At 47.5% G+C, this 16,449-nt stretch overlaps 1 protein-coding gene across 1 annotated transcript in view; it reads left to right on the top strand.

The window, feature by feature from the left end:
- The window catches only part of KALRN (kalirin RhoGEF kinase), a 655,634-nt gene that overhangs the window by 439,906 nt on the left and 199,279 nt on the right, over positions 1-16,449 (top strand). Inside the window, exons 30-33 of the mRNA XM_036850143.1 lie at positions 577-767; positions 1,203-1,304; positions 2,633-2,775; positions 5,836-5,938. Of these exons, the coding sequence (XP_036706038.1) occupies positions 577-767; positions 1,203-1,304; positions 2,633-2,775; positions 5,836-5,938 (539 nt within the window). The remainder of the gene's footprint in view (positions 1-576; positions 768-1,202; positions 1,305-2,632; positions 2,776-5,835; positions 5,939-16,449) is intronic.

Genomic DNA, 16,449 nt, shown 5'->3' with positions numbered 1-16,449 from the left:
GCATGTCCACCTCTGTAAGCACCCTCTCCTCCAGCCTGTCCTTGACCTGTATTCTGGATCCAGCTACTCAAGGGATGCTCTGTGGACCGGCAGCAGCAGCACCTGGGAGCTTGTCAGAGTGCAAAGTCATGGGCTCCACCCCACACCTACTGAATCCCAGTCTCTTGGGCATTGAGGAATGGGCAGGAATCTGTGTTTTCATAAGCAGTCTAGGTGATTCTTACCCACCCTAAAGTTTCAGAACCTCTATTAAAGTGGCATGAATATAAATTGTTGAAGGCTTGTGCACCACGCAGTATAGGAGCAACCCTAGGAAGAGTCCTAGGAATGGAATGTAAGAAATGAAGCCACAACAAATGGAGCAGAGTGAAGGGCACTCAGGCAGGCAGTGTTTGTCCTCAGCCCCACTCCGAGCTCCAAGACAGGGACGGTGGGAGCTGTGGAGGGAGAAGGACAGATGGGGTTTACTTTGCAGGAGGTCGCCGGCTGACAGTGGGGCTGGGGGAGGCTGCACAGGAGCTTTGCAGGAGGTTCCACTGATACTGGTTCTGGAGAGGAGACCTGGGTGTTTTTCAGGGTTCGACGAGAACCTGGACGTGCAGGGGGAGCTGATTCTGCAGGATGCCTTTCAAGTGTGGGACCCCAAGTCGCTGATCCGGAAGGGGCGCGAGCGACACTTGTTCCTCTTTGAGATCTCCTTGGTTTTCAGCAAGGAGATCAAAGACTCTTCAGGACACACAAAATATGTTTACAAGAACAAGCTACTGGTAGGTGGGGCAGGTGGGGTCAGACGAGACTCCCCATTTGCATAGTGCCCTTGGGTAGGAAGGGACCTTGAACACTCAGCTCATCTCTCCCCTGGCGCCACACCAAAGCCATCCTGGACAAATGAAAATGCATCCTAGTTGGAAAGCGCCCCCTTGACTCCCACCTTTGCATCTTAGAGTTCACCGTTCTTCTTCCAGTTGGCTTTGGGCGCCTCCCTCTTCACCTTCCCTCCCTGCTACCTGCTCATCAGGCACGTGCCTGTAGGTCCTTGCATCCTGGGTAGAAGAACAGAACATCCGGTCTGTTTAAGTTTGATTGACAGAGCCCCTCCCTCGGTCCTCTCCTCTCTGTTGCCTTTCCCTTCCCAACCCCAGCCCTAAGTCTCCCCACTGCCCTCCCCTTCCCCGCCTCTCACAGGCATTTCCTGTCTACAGACCTCAGAGCTGGGTGTGACGGAGCACGTAGAGGGCGATCCCTGCAAATTCGCCTTGTGGTCTGGGCGCACCCCATCCTCAGACAATAAAACAGTGCTGAAAGTAAGTACTGCTCTCTGCTGGGCGCAAGACCAGGGTTGGGGATAGCTGAAGGGAGCGCAGAGGGATGTGGGCAGGAGCCACCTAAAAGCTGGGGCCTGGAGACTCCACCGGGCCACTGGGCTTCTCTCTCTCTCAGGAAGGGCAGCTTCACATGGGTGTTGAGATGCAAATTCTGTCATGAAAGTAGCCTGAAATCTCAAGATGAGTGGTCTCCTAAGTCCAGGCACCTGTTGGAGCATGGCGGGAAGAAGGCAGGGAATGGCCTCAACAGGGCCCACTTAAATACGTTCTGTCCATGTGGCTCCTTCAAGTGGCAAGGCCAACAGATGACCCTTTGGTAAACAGCACCTTGATTTGCTCCACATTCACTCAGCATTTATTTTCCTGAGCACCTTCCACGTGTAAGGTATTCTGCCCAGTGCTGTGGAGGATGACTACGTATGGTATATGAACCCAGGCCTCTGGGAACTCATGTTCTAGGAGCTCTAGTGAATCATACTAACGTGGGAACTGTGCTGATTGAGAGCAGTGTTGAGAGGGGGCCTTAAGGAGTCACCTCAGCTCCCCAGGCTGCACGTGGCCTGGGAACTGAGTCAGTGCCTGTGGTCCTGTTAGTGTAACCGAGGAGAGATCCTGCACACGGTGCACCCACCAGTCACGTGCTTACCAGGGAAGTGCCCATCCCCAAGGAAGAGATGGGCCAGCCCTGAGCAAGCTTCACACTTGTTTACTCTGAATTGCCAGCATAAGTGCTACCTGACATGAGGCAGAAGTACCTGAGAAAACTTCCATGAAGACAAATGGGGTATTCATGCAGTGGTAGCAATGCCTTCAATTAACAGGTTTACCAGGCTAAAAACCCAGGACTGACTTTCAATCAGTACGAGCCTATGTAGCCATATAGGTGTTGAGCCTCCTGACGTATATCCAGTTATACCAGTTGGTAAATGGCTGCTGCCTCCAAATGCCCCCTTGCTGCCCCTCCCGTACTCCCCAGACCTCCTCAGAATCTAGTAACTGAAGTGTTAACCCTTGGCCCAGCAGCGGCAAATATCAGTGTTGGTCAGTGCCTCCCAGGTTATTAAATACTTTGAAAATCATCCCTTAGAAATCTACATTGAGTCTTGGGGTCATAGACCTGTTCTAGGAGTTGGAGAAGCATGTCCCTGGGATTGAAGAGTCACAAGTATAAAACAAGAGAAATAAACCCCTCCAACATTTGGTACCCTTGAAGATGATGGATTAAGCCTGCAAGAGGAGGGTTGAGAGCTGTTTCAGTGGATTGAAGGGAAATGAGATTCTCACTCTCTCTCCCTGTGGCACTCCAGGCCTCCAACATAGAAACCAAGCAGGAATGGATCAAGAACATACGCGAGGTGATTCAAGAGAGGATCATTCACCTGAAAGGAGCTTTAAAGGAGCCAATTCAGCTCCCCAAAACACCAGCCAAACAGAGGAACAATAGTAAGAGGTAACCAGCGTCTCTGCCCCCAGCACAGCCTCACCAGCTTCCGGGAGTGGGGGTGGGGTGAACCTTTGCTTCCACAGGGCGGTGCACTCTGCAGGCGGCACCCCTCTCTGTGACACCCCACTGAGTTCTACCTAAGAGGAGTCACCTTCTCTTTAAGCATCTCACCCGTTACTGTCAATTACATTCAGCAGGGCTTCACTGGGCACCTGTCCTCTGATAAACACTGTGCTGGGTGCCCGGGGAAGATAAAAGGAAGTGTAAGATGAGTCCATTCCCTCAAGAACCACCTGACAGTCACGTCTCACATGTGGAATAGTTAGATGAGAAGAAGCAGAACCACCCGTAGGGACAGGAAATGCTGCAGGCATCAAGGAGAGGGGACTTTGGGTGAGCGCTGGAGTGAAGTGTCTGGGGAAAGCTTTGGCAAGGAGGTGGCCTTGAGTCGGGGCTCTCTGGACTGGCTAGACAGCCAAAGGACTGTAATGTGGGGGTGGTATGGTGGGACTGTCACTGCAGCTCTTACTGCAACCCCCAAGAGTCCTCATCTTCATTCATCTGAGATAAGCAATATGATGGGGCAGAAGAGGACTTATTTTTTATATCTTCATCTCTCTGGGCCCTTCTGAATCCGAGTTTTCCTAAGACCAGTGGATGACTGCTTAAGTATTTCTTTCTCAGGTCTCCGTGTTACACAGTCACCTACAATGACTCTTTTGGAGGGCACTTCAAGAGAAAGCATGTAAAAACTTCATAGCAGTTTTGGAAAAGAAAAAACAAAACAAAAACAGAGTTCTGGAGGTGATGGATGTTGGTGATCACAGGCTGTCCTCTCCTCTCCTATTCATGAATGGACTAAATTCAGGAGATTTTAGTTGACCCTTTGGTGCCAACCAGGATACACAGGCTTGGGAGCCACCAAGGGAGGTGGTAGCCAAAAGAAGGGTGTGGCTAAGGTAGAGAGAGATTCCTCCAGGAGGCAGGAGCCCCAAGACCAGCATGGCCAGGATAAGGTCCCCTCTCGGTGCTGAAGGAACAATTATGACTGTGTTAGGGAGGGGTTATTTTGATTTCACTTACCTTTGTCCAGAGTCCAGGTAAGGGGCAGACTTAGTTTAGCACTAGAGACAGACCCTGCTGTAGGAAGCCCCTACTTCAATAAAGAAGAGAGAATGGAAACAGTTATAAGGAACTGAAGGTCCAGGACCATGGTGGGAAGGATATTCAGGTGAGCTTATCTAGGGTTACTCTGCAAAAAAAGCCCCTTTTTCCTATAGTAGGAGAGTTTGAGCATCTCTAGAACATGGGGTGGACATATCTTGGAAATGCCTCACACCTTTTCTTGGTCATTGTCCTGTGATGAGAGGGGGAGAAATCTTGGCAGTCTCTGCAGAGAATAGCCAGGCATTGTGTTATTTCATTAGCTTGGCTCCCTGCATATGGGGACAGAGTTTACAGAGGAGTGGATTGGCTTGGGTAATACAACCCACACTCCTGGATAGGATCCCCACATCCCCCAGAACTGGCCTCATCTGGTGTGGACCAGAAGGGCCTGCAATGGACTAGAATAGTGGGAAGCAGAACGTACAGCCAGCTCTCAACTGTCTACAAATGGTGGGGAGCACTGGTCCAGATATCTGAAACAACAGATGATCTGAAACTCCTTTGTTTTTGGTTTTGAAATACATCACATAATTTCTTTCTACAGCAGATTTTCTTTCCTATGAATCTGTGGCTTATATTATTAAAATAAATTGGCATTTCCCAAGCCCACAAATGGTGGTGAGAGAGCAATTGACTTAGAAGTATTCTGGGTGGGAGAAAACCCTTTTTATGACTAGCAGACCCAGTGTATGTACATTGGCATCCCATGTATGCCCACATGCACACACGTGTCCACACACACTCACACTCCAGATTGTAATTATTTAGACTCTGAGCTTCGGTATATGGGATATGTTGCCCATGTGGTAACACTGTCAGACACTGAGTTCCCATTTCCCCTAAGGCTATACTTCTCCATAAGCAGAATCAGGGGTGTGACTTTCACAAAGACCTCCATAGGAAGAGCTGTCACTTCCTGGGCTGGTTTACCCAACCCCTGGCCCACATCTCCAGTTTTTCCTGACACAGACCCTTCAGCCTTCACCAGTTCCCAGGCATCTAATCCCCCCCCGTTGGCCAGAGCTTTGGGTTCAGTGTAGGATTGGGACCCAGTTCTAAAGCTGGAGAGTTGAGGGAGCATGTGAACGGGACAGCAGTGTGGTCCAGGGGCCCAGGAAGGGGTCCAAATGTCAGGAGTGCACTTAGGAGACTATCTTATCAGGCACTCAGGAGCACAGCTGGCTCAAAAGCTGCTGCAGAATCTGTGACTGTCCTCTTATCTTTGAGAAGATGCCTTGGTCTTCTGTGTTAACAAGAAATCATCATAAATAAGCATGAGATCACCAAGCCCCACCAAAATGAAGGCAATAAACTCCTCCAGACCCAGGAGTTGAGGGTCCGACCTTCCCAAGGATAATCTCCCCTGGAGAAGGTGTCCCACCCCATTTTCTTGAGCAAAAGAAACACAGGTCAAAAACATATCTTCTCAGTTCTCTTCTCTTTATAAGCCAGCTATAAACCACCCCCCACCCTGTTACAGCACACAGAAAATCTGTTTGAATACCCTGAACTCCGGGACTGTTGCAGATGACCCAAGCAGCTGGAGAGAAGCCTAGCTTCTAAGCAGGACATACTTCTTCCTACTGCCTTTTATAGACCCATTCCTAGTGAAAATAAGTAAATAGCTGCCCACTCTGCACCGTGGGCCAGAGGAGTTATGGAGAGGAGTCATTTTGTGTTCAGTTATCAACATAGTGATTATGTATTTGCTAAGGGCGAGAAGTGACATCGTTGAAAATTACATGGGGCTGCTTCCTTTCGTGGGATAATTTTAGGCACATCCCTGCTAGAAAGTGCTAAGGCTCTGCTCCGCCAGCCCAGCTGGAAACCCTTGTGTGCTCTAAGCCCACAGTCGCTCCCCCCACCCCCACCCCTGTTGCTCTTCTCTTCTTCCTGCAGGGATGGAGTGGAGGATGTTGACAGCCAGGGGGATGGGAGCAGCCAGCCAGACACCATCTCCATTGCCTCTAGGACCTCTCAGAACACAGTGGACAGTGACAAGGTAGGACAGCGCCCCAACCTTCCTTCCCCCAGCACTTCTTGTTGGCGTAACCACCCCTGGAGAGTTAACCCCTAGAGGAATTTCTCCCACGGTGGAGCCTGACCTCAGGAGCCAGTGGTCTCTTTGTGCCGGCCAAAGGGGGAGGAGCAGGGCTGGAGGAGGTATGTCACAGCATGGAGATCTTGTCTGAGGGGACGGAAGATTGAGGCGGCCAGCCAGACCGCTCACGTCAAGAGAGTTTAGCAGAACTGGCGAGGGTGGAGAGTGAGTCTGGGTTTCCTCTCCTTCTGAGATGCCTCACCGGCGCTGCCTGGGCTGCTCTGCCTTCTGGGAGGCTGGAACTCAGGGAGCTGAGGCTGGGATAGTTTCCAGAGACCTAAATTTAGACCAAGATCAGTGATTTGGGAAATGGCCACAGAGATGCTGGTTGGAAGGGGCCTCCTATCCGAAGAGGCTCTGGTGGAAATGATGCCCTCCTCTGACCAGCGTATTGGGGCTCAGTTCCTGAGGGGCAGAGGACCAGGAAGTGGTATTTGAAGCGGCGTGGAGGGATGTAGTTGTCTCAGGAGAAAACCTGGTCACTTGCTTGCTTACATTTTGGAGCAAGTAAGCAAAAGTTAGGAGCTCTGATGGGGAGCCAAAGAAAGGAGAATGTAGCAAAGACTCAGTGCATTTGCTCAAGCTAGCGGAGGAATTCAGCGGTCTGAATGTGCAGCAGGGACGGGGAAGGTTCTGTCTCTGACCCTACTCTCATTTGCTTACCTCAGGGTCGGAAGAGTTTGAGATGATCATTTTCTGAATACTAGGGACTTTATTAATAAAGGTATGGGTTTACAAGGACCATTTGGCCCTAGTTTCTAGACCTAGTATTTTGGCCTTAGTCCTTCAGCCTCAGGCAACAAGCTGTGTCCTCGCTTCATTTTAGTTTTCTAAGTTAGGGGCATTTTTAAAAGATAATCTGCATTCATTAGGATTTTTCCTAATTTTTTTCCTACTGGGAAAAAAAAAAAAAAAGACTATGCCCCCAAACCTCCTAAGATCATGGTGCTAAATCATGCTCTAGACTAGTGTGCAAGGACATGCAAGGTAATTAATTCTATTTGACGTCCTGCCTTCAAGTTTCTAAGCCACTTTTGACTATCAGAGTGGATGGAAAATTGTTTTTTTTCTGCTTGTAAAACATACAAAGAAAACTATTTCTGTACTTTCCTTTCTCCTCTGATCTGTTGTTTAGAAATATAACCTAGAGTGTCCTATGAATGAAAGTGTTTATTTTTAAACAGTCAGTGGGTGGTAAGTGAAATGCATGTTTCCCATGTTCAGACATAGTAGCCTATTCATTCCATGGTCTGGGGGATGCCTCCCTTCCAGCTGCTGCTTTGTCTTCCCCGCGGCCCTTAAACAGACACCTCTGCCAGAGGCAGCTGTCTTAGGAAGCCCTCGGCTCCAGCCTTTCCTTGTCCTCTGGCAAGGTGAGTGTGGTTAGAATAGAACGCCTCTGACAGCAGGCATTTCTTTGTTAATGAGGAACCCTGGTACTTACACATTATCCACAAGTAAGGAAACTGACGCCCAGAAAGACTGAGTGACTCGTCTAAGAAAATCCTAGTAGTGAGTGGAAAAGCAAGAACCAGAACCCAGGTCTCCCTGATTCACTGTCATGTTTTTCCCTCACTCTTAAAGTCAAAGCTTTGAGCTCCCAATGCTAAGATGAACTCAGCTGGCCAGACCTTCTGCACATGCCACAAAAACATCAGTCACATATTCGTGAAAAAGGACCCACCACACGCCGAGCTCTGTGCTGGATACTGTAGAGACATGTGGATGCTTTGTTGAGTGTGAATCCTTATATGTGTAATTTTCGTTTCATGTATGTCTCTATAGCCGGGCTCTTAAGCCCTGATGAGGGCTGGGATTGTGTCTGTCTGTTTCATGGCTGTACCCTCAGCACACAGCACACATGGATGCTCAGGAAGTACTTGGGGAATGAATGAACGGAGGGGGTAGAGAACTCCGGCATGAAGAGGAAGCTAAAACAGCTGGTCTGAAAGCAGCCAAACATACAAATATTATACTTTTAAATATGCTAAAGAAGCCTAGAAGTTTCCTTACTTGCAAGCAGAAAGCTGCAGGTAATGTTCCCGGCCTGTTGGGAACATTAACCCTTAATTACCTTCTCAGGCCTTGCGAAACATGGGCAGCGGGTTGGGAGATGAAGAAAGATTCTGTGTTCTGACACAAAACCTGGAAAATTGCTTAGAAATAGTCAGATAAAGGGAGGGCCTGTCTGTGACCTTGCACTTCAGTTAGAATGTTCTTACTCTTCTGACACTGGGCAGTGAGATCAGGACAGCCAGGTGTCCCCTTGACCTGCCCTGTCCTTCATCAGAGAAGCCATTTATTGGTATCTTTGCATTCATAGATGTTATCAACAGAGTTAAATTTCCCCCTATCTGTACCCGAAGACGAGGAAACTGGTCTCCATTGGTTTCTAAGTGGTCAGGTGAACAGACTCTGGAGAAGAGAAAGAGCCAGTGGGTTGATTCAGGTAGGCTGAGCCACATTCAACAGAAGGGCAAACAGGGCAGCTGTGGGGAGAGGATGGGGCAGAGGCACCTCACAGGGATCAGGGTCATTTTATTGGTGAGTTTCTAGGAAAGGCCCCAGTCTTCCTCTTCTAATCCAGAGGAGTGAGAGTCGTAGCACTGTGGGCTGGGTAGATGGTAAATGTAACCACTAAAGGGCCATGACAGACGACCTTGAGGAGCTGTGGGGCCCCGAGGCCCCTCTGCAATCGCCTTGTGTGTCCTCTGTGCACTGGGGTGGGGTGGAAGGAGTTTGGACACACCTGGATTCAAATCCCAGCTCTGGCACTCACCCTCTGTGTCACATTGCCTGAGTTACTGCACCTTAATTCCCCAACCTGTAAAGCAAATACCCATCTCACTGAGTCCTTGGGAAGGTTAAGTAAAATATATTTAGTTGGCATCTATTAGACATTCAGTAAAGGCTAACTTTCCATCCTTATGAGAGGGGAAACAGAAGTTTAGATACTGTGGATAAGAGTGCACGATTATTAAGCAGACTGAGGATCTTTGGAGGTTCTTGAGTAGAGTTCTGCCCTCTGGGTCCTTCGTTCATTAACTGTCAGTAGGTCTTTTTCTATATTAGACCTGAAGGGATGGAGCATCAGTTTACTTGTCTGTAATGGAGCAACTTTACTCCTCTTCCCATTTGCTAGCCCTTAGAATCTAAGGCGTAGCTATTTGTAGTTAGCATCGGCTCGTGGCTTATTTTATTATCCAATGGGTTATGGTCCATTACTGCCAGGTATTTCATTTTAATCCTCAGATTGTATCACCTTTGGCCAGTGGTAACCCCTAAGGCTTTAGATGTTTGAAGACAATTGTCTTTTCTCTTAATCTTCTTTGTTTAGAAGTCCTCAGTTTCTCCAACTATTCCTTGTATTAATGTGTTTTCCGACCCTTCCATATGCCTTCCTCTGGTTTACTCTAGTGTGTAATGATCTGTATAAAATGGGACCTCCAGAATGGTATATAGTACATTAGGTGTGATCTAACCAATGCAAATTCATCTCCTTGTTCTAGAGCTACTATGCCTGCCCTCCTCCCTAAGAAGGTTCACCGTGTCTAGTAGTGTGTGTACAGTGCTGGCTCATAAAATCTCCTTGCCTGTTTTCGTGGACTGCCCTTAATTCGGCAGGTGACTTAGTAACCTGAGTGTCAGACTACTTAATATCTATTACATTTTCTCTTGTTTAGTTCCATCCATAATCCAGTATGTTTTGAATATAAATTATTCTGTCCAGTATGTCAGCTGCATTTCCCAGCATTATTGGCTAAACATACGTTTTGTGGCTTCATCCAAATTCTGGCTAAAAAGACAAGGTTGAGAACAGAAGACCAATGCCCGGCCCCTCCTCATTTCCCACCCAGGTTTTGACACTTGGAACCCTCCTTGTCTGACTCTTCTTTCTAGGAAAGGGAACTCCCCCACTTTTCTCTATAACAGAGAAGCTGGGATTGCTTGTGGTAAATCCTCCCTTGATGAGGAACCAGTCTAATATTATTAATTCTGCATTAAACGCTGACAAAGCCAACACGGGTGCCTCAGTAAATGGCATGAATAAGCTTTCCCCAAAGTTGCTTTTGTTCATCTCTCAAATGGGTCTGCATAATTAGGTTCTACCTTGCCCCTGTCCCATGTAAAAGTGTCATTTCCCTGAAGGCAAATGGATGTGCTTACTTTGTTCTATAGAGATCTGGGTCTGAGCCCCTTCCTATTCTGTCCAGAATATGCGCATACTACTCTGGACATTCCACCGTAAAGACTCTTTTGCTTATACACGTATTAAGTGATGGAGCTTTGCAACCACACTCCAAAGACATCCAGAATTGTAGAATTCGAGTCAAGCAAGGCTGAGTTATGAGGTGGCAGTGAAGAAGTGTCTTGCAGTTGAACACGATGCACGTCTGCTGAATAATTACCAGCTAACGGTACAGAAGCAGCCATCTGGGCAGCGACGGTCCCTGTGCACGTATAACATTTGCCACTTAGACTAGGCGTGCTCGAGACGTTCCATAACTGCTTATTGAATTGAACGTTACAGACACCTCCTAGTAGGGCTGCTCTTCATCCAAAATACACTATGAATTTCTAGACATGTCCAGACTGGCTGGAGACAGGGAAATTGAGTTGTGAGTGCCAGTCTCTGCAGAAATTATAAGGGAAAGAACACTGCTGGAACATCCCAGGGCTGATTGTGATTTTAAGGAGGGGTTTCAAAAGCAAGCAAATGTGATCTAAGGTACAAGGTGGGCTGATAATGACAATGTACTGAAGGGGGACGGGAGATGCCTGGAGAAGCCTGGAGGTTCCAGGATTTAACTCAGAAGTTTTTAAACTCTCGACTGTCAAATCAATATAATGGGTCATGACCAAAATTTTGTTTTCTTTTTTTTATTCATTCATCTATTTTATTTTTATAAACTCTGTTTTTTTTTAATTTTTATTTTATTTATTTATAGCTGTGTTGGGTCTTCGTTTCTGTGCGAGGGCTTTCTCTAGTTGTGGCAAGCGGGGGCCTCTCACTATCGCGGCCTCTCTCCTTGCGGAGCACAGGCTCCAGACGCGCAGGCTCAGTAATTGTGGCTCACGGGCCCAGCTGCTCCGCGGCATGTGGGATCTTTCCAGACCAGGGCTCGAACCCGTGTCCCCCGCACTGGCAGGCAGACTCTCAACCACTGCGCCACCAGGGAAGCCCCAAAATTTTGTTTTACCATGTGGGAAGAAACGCTCTAAAGTCAAAGGATTCCTACAAGGTCGCTCACTGCAGTAACGTGAAGCCTCTAACAGGGGGGGCAGGGCAGCCTGGCTGCAGAAGCCTTCTGGGAATAGACCTCTAAAGAGCCTCACCTGGTTTATCAGAACCTGGTAATCCTGACACATGCACTCTGGGAGCACAAAGCAGGCCACTAGGTGCAAGGGCTGTAGTCCGAGAGGGTCCAGCCCATGCTTTGGTGAGGTCCCAACCCCTGAGTTGGCCTATGCCGTCTCTCTTCGTACATGCTCTGTGTTGAGGGCCCACTTACTCCACAGCAGGTGTTGCTCTCCATGCTGAGAGTACAGCAGTGAATGAAACAAGGCCCTGCCATCCTTTGGCTTATTGTCTTATAGGGAGGAAAGGTAAATAACCAGAAAGAGAAAGGATGGCATCCCTAGTCTTCTGCTAATAGCATCAGAGATGAAAGGCTTCTAGGTTTTTCTTGTAAGAAAAAGTGAGCTAATGCTGCAATTGGAAGAACTCAAATTAAATGTAAGAAATTAGTTTCCTTGTAAGGATTAGTGTTGATCGGGGCACAGATGACGGAGGGGAAAAAATAGAATCTCTTCATTTAAATGGGCTCATAAATAGAAAAACCCTCCAGAGAATAAGGATGGATATAGAGCTTCTTGGGAGGAAGGAGAGCAAACTGGGTCCCATTCCCTAGAAGCAGAGTCTGAGACCGTGATTCCTATGCATGTAGTTTATTAAGGGTGTGCTTTCAGGAAAAGAGTCAAGAAACAGGGGCCACTGCAGAAGGATCTAAAGCAAATGTGCATGTGGTTTCACCTGGAGTCTAGCTCAGTCTGATCCCTCCTGGACCTGGAGCGTGAATTGCACCCAGAATTTGCCCCACCTTCGGGCAAGGGGCCTGGCCTTTTGTGATAGCTGTGAGCTGTTAGCAGCCAACATGCACAAGAGCTGGGGCATGGGAACCGCAGCAGGAAAGAGGATCTGAGTGGGCTGCAAAGGCGTCTACTGCACAGAGGAAGGGGATGGGTTTGGGGACCAGGCATGGATTCAGTCCCCGGTTGTTCACCAGCTGCAGGACCTTGAGTGGGTCATTTAATCATTTCATGCCTCCATGCCTCCATGTAATCATGTACAGTCTCCAGGTCTGTACAGTGAAGGCAATGGTTTCAGCTTCCTGGGATTTTGAAGGACTAGCCAAGATCTGTGTGAAAGAGGGTGTGAAGCAGAGGAGACATGCGATGGGTAGGTCGCTGTCCGGGTGACTATAGGCGACTGGCATGAGAGAAAATAGCATGCTCCCTGGAGTTTTAAGGGCCTACAGATCACTGGCTTTCGCCACTAAGGAGAAAAACCAAACATCTGGAAATGTGGAGACTCAACAGTGTTAGGACTAATAAAAATCCTATCAGTTCACACGATGTAATATTTTTCACTTAACAAATTCTTAAAAACCATCAAGATGATGCAACACACCAGCAGGATATAACTTGTTATAAAGAGAAAAATGCATTATGAGCCATATCCCTAGATTTTTTGTGTGTGTATAATATATACACAATTTCATGATATATTTGGGTGAATGACCTCTATTTTGTTGCTACTATTTTAGTTATATTAGATTAAATAAAATTATAAAAGAAGACATGCTTTTTTAACTCCCATATCTGTGTTAATATAGAAGAAGGTAAAAATAACCCAAAACAATAGCTAGTAGATACATTATAAAATATATTGCAACATATGATTTGGTATTTGAGAGAACACAGAGAGACCACTGGTACATTTTCTGGTTGGAGAAAAACCAGAGTTTTTGTTTTGTTTGTTTGGTTGGTTGGTTGGTTTTGTTTTGAATTTACCTTCAGATATATCCAAATAAGACAGTGTAATACAAATCTACTACAAATGTATCCAAAAGAATTTAATGGACAACTCAGCACATACGTAAGGAAGTACTTGACCTTAAAAATAAATGTATGAGATAATAAAAAAATAAAGTTATTGATCATCATTTAAAAAAAAAATCAAGATGGGCCCCCCAAGGTTGAATCTCCAGAATGAGATTGTGACAGTGTGTGACATTTAGCCATGGGGCCTGAGCAGGTGACCCATCTGCTGGCGATCCAGCCTATTAAATGCACTGTGTTAAAAGCTAGAAAAAGAAAACGTGATGCGTCTCCAGGAGAGAGTCCTCAGCACTTCTGTTACTCTGCCCTTTGTCTCAGGGCCCTAAAATGTTTCTTAGCGGGAGAGGTTTATGTTGCCTCCCATCTAGGAACAGAGCACTTTCTAATCCTTAAATAAATACCTTTGAAGAGTATATAATTGTACTCCTCGTTCCCGGGGTTTGGAGTGGATATATCTGAAACCTAAACTTGGACTTCACAAACTGTAATCTTGAGTCTCAGTCGTACCCCACGCCTAACAGTACAGTGGGTTGGAGTTGCTGTATGAACCCCAGGTAGAGGCATTCTGATTTTCTCAAGAACTTGGTAGTCACTCCAAAGTAGGAAAAATGCCATCTCCACTTTAAAGGTTTAAACCCAAATTGTGATTTTTTTTTTTTTCTTTTTAGTTTTCTGAATAATCCAAGTTCAGGACTAGGTTTGAAAATAACTTTTTTTCCTAGTGTGGTCCCTTTGTTACTTTGATCCATGGTGGGCGGGAGAGATGGCAGCAGGGAGCAACAAAAAGCAGAGGACTCCCCGGTCCGCCTCTCTGTGGCTGCTCTGTCACCTCCCAGAAGCCCAAATCCATCCTCTCCTGAGCAACATTCAACACAAGACAAATGTGCTGGCTTTTCAGAACGAGTCTTTAAAGTGCAAGGAGTTGAGGTCACCTGTTTTCCTCTAAATGAAAAGTTGCTCAAATAAATGACTGGCTTCCAGCCTCACACACAGCCCAACAGTGTGAAAGACACAACTGAGGTTCACGGGGCAAAATCTCTCATGACAGCATTATTTTACTTAATATTTGACTTACACTCCAGAGCTTGAAAACCTCCCTGGAGAGGGCCACCTTTAACGTTACCAATCAACTGAAAAAGCAAACAAGCTTCGTAACACACAGCAGCTGATGGACAGTTTGCTGCACACAGGCAGATCACAGGAAACCCCAGAGCATCGCACCGCACCAATCTCTTGGTTTCTAGTGGCGGCATTGTGCAAGTGTATGTTCCAGAAATAAGGAAATTGCAGAAGGTGATTTGCCAGTAGATTAGATCTCTGTGTGATAGCTGCAGGGGTGGCCAGAGGCCAGATTTGACTTGGGGTAAGTTTGGAATTTGGAAGCATAGCAGCTCAGGGAAGAATGGAACCTGAGAGATCCTCTAGCCTGCTGTCTCCATCCTGTTTAAAGGGAACAAAATGACTTGCTCAGAGTCACAAAGCCAGTTCATGACAGACCTCAGACTCGAAACCAAGTCACTCTCCTGCCTGTTCAATGGGATTAAAAACATAGTACTTTTGTAGTAACCCTGATAGTTCAGCTTCCAGAACTTTGTAGCAAAAAGCAAACACAGTTGTTACTGGCTTCTTCTCCAGCTGCCTCTATACCATCCCGCCCCAGCCCCAGCAAATCCACAGCAAAGTAAATTACAAAGAGGTTCTGTAGGCCAGTCCAGTGTCTCCGGGGCTGGCATATGGCAAACGGGAAAGATACCTTCCAAGTATTAATGCCTGTCACAGAGTCTTTGATAGCAAGTACTTGTGACTCATATAGTGGCCTTGGTGGGAGTGTGATTCTGCCCCAGAAGAGTCTTCAGACCTCTCAAGGCAAATTCCCCGTCAGGCTCTGAGAGCTGGCAGGAGGCACTGCGGCAAGGCTGACCCCTGCCTCCAAGCTGCGTGGGGCGGTGAGTCTCCAGAACCAGCTCAGCCCTGCCGCAGCCCAGCACAAATCTGAATTCTGTTTCTAAAAATTTTGGTGGAAGGAGAAAGCAAATCTGAGATCAAGCCAAGATGTGAAAGTGGATTAGCTGGCAACAGTCCAAGGCAAACAAGACTCAAGTGAGTACACTGCCGGCCAGACACACTGGGGAGGAGGGGCCCGAAATGGGGAGATGGCACGTCCGGGGAGGGGGGCGGGGGCCAGCTTGGAGGCTGCGGGCAGAGAGAGAAGTGGCAGCTTTCAGGGCAAGGGTTTTACTGGAGTATTCTGCACAGACTTCTTGGCATATCACTTACCCCACTACCCTTTTCTCCTTCTGTGTGAGTTAAAAAGATCTTTTAGTGAAGAACAAGATGACTGAATCTACCTTCTTAAAGCCACTGGTAAGAGGGAAACAGGTTGTAGGAAATACTGTTCTTAAAAAGTTGTGCTCCTGGATGACTAAGAGTGACACCAGGAGTGTTGGTATCTGCAGGCAAGCTCTCCCTGTGGGTGCGAAAATTAACTCTTCTAGAAATTTCAAGCAGAAGTGTTGCTAGAAATGAACGTCTAGAGCCAAAGCACTGAGATGAGCGTGGACGGGGCGGGCGAAGGTGGCTTTGCAGTGGCGGCTCCGCTTTAGCTGAGCTGCCTTCCCCCATGCGTGCTGTGCTGTCAAACGTGACGTGTTTTCTGTGGCCATAACATAGGGGTCTTGAGAAAAGCCTGTTGGATAGACAAGTGGATAAATAGTATCCTGTTTCTTTATCTTGACCTTAGATTGAAAATGCTTGTCTGGGTTTTACCTGCCTGGAAGCTTAGCTTCACTTCCTCACTGCTGATGGCTACTGGCAACCTGTCTGCCACGACTAGTGGGATGTGCTGGCCACTGGATGGGGATGGGGAGATCTAAGCATTTGAGGCACTGGGGTGAGACGATGTGCTCCTAGTGCCAGAAAGTAGGGTCTTGTCAAGAAAAACATGTTTGCCTGTCCTCCGTGGTGGCCGTCCACTAGGGACCACAGTGAAGATGGGACTTTGGCTCAGGATCTCTCCCCGGGTGCCAAGTAGCAAATGCCCACGAAGGGGAGCAGCCTGCCTCGGCCCTGATAGCTCTTCCTGTTGAGAGAAAACTGCTGGAAGATGCAGAACTGTGAGGACTGACCCATTCCAGGTGTCTACTCCCTGGTTTCAACCAGACCCTTCCCTCTGCTAATCAGTCTTTCCATTCTTCTGCCGCCATGTTCCACACGGGTCTGGCTCTGGTTGTGTTGGAGCAGTCACTGCCTTGTTTCAGAGCTGATAGTCAAGTTTCCTGCTTCCCCATATG

Source organism: Balaenoptera musculus, chromosome 4 (assembly GCF_009873245.2).
Source record: "Balaenoptera musculus isolate JJ_BM4_2016_0621 chromosome 4, mBalMus1.pri.v3, whole genome shotgun sequence".
Taxonomy (NCBI): domain Eukaryota; kingdom Metazoa; phylum Chordata; class Mammalia; order Artiodactyla; family Balaenopteridae; genus Balaenoptera; species Balaenoptera musculus.
The sequence above is the reverse complement of the archived record's forward strand: the minus strand, read 5'-3'. Positions and strand labels throughout refer to the sequence as shown.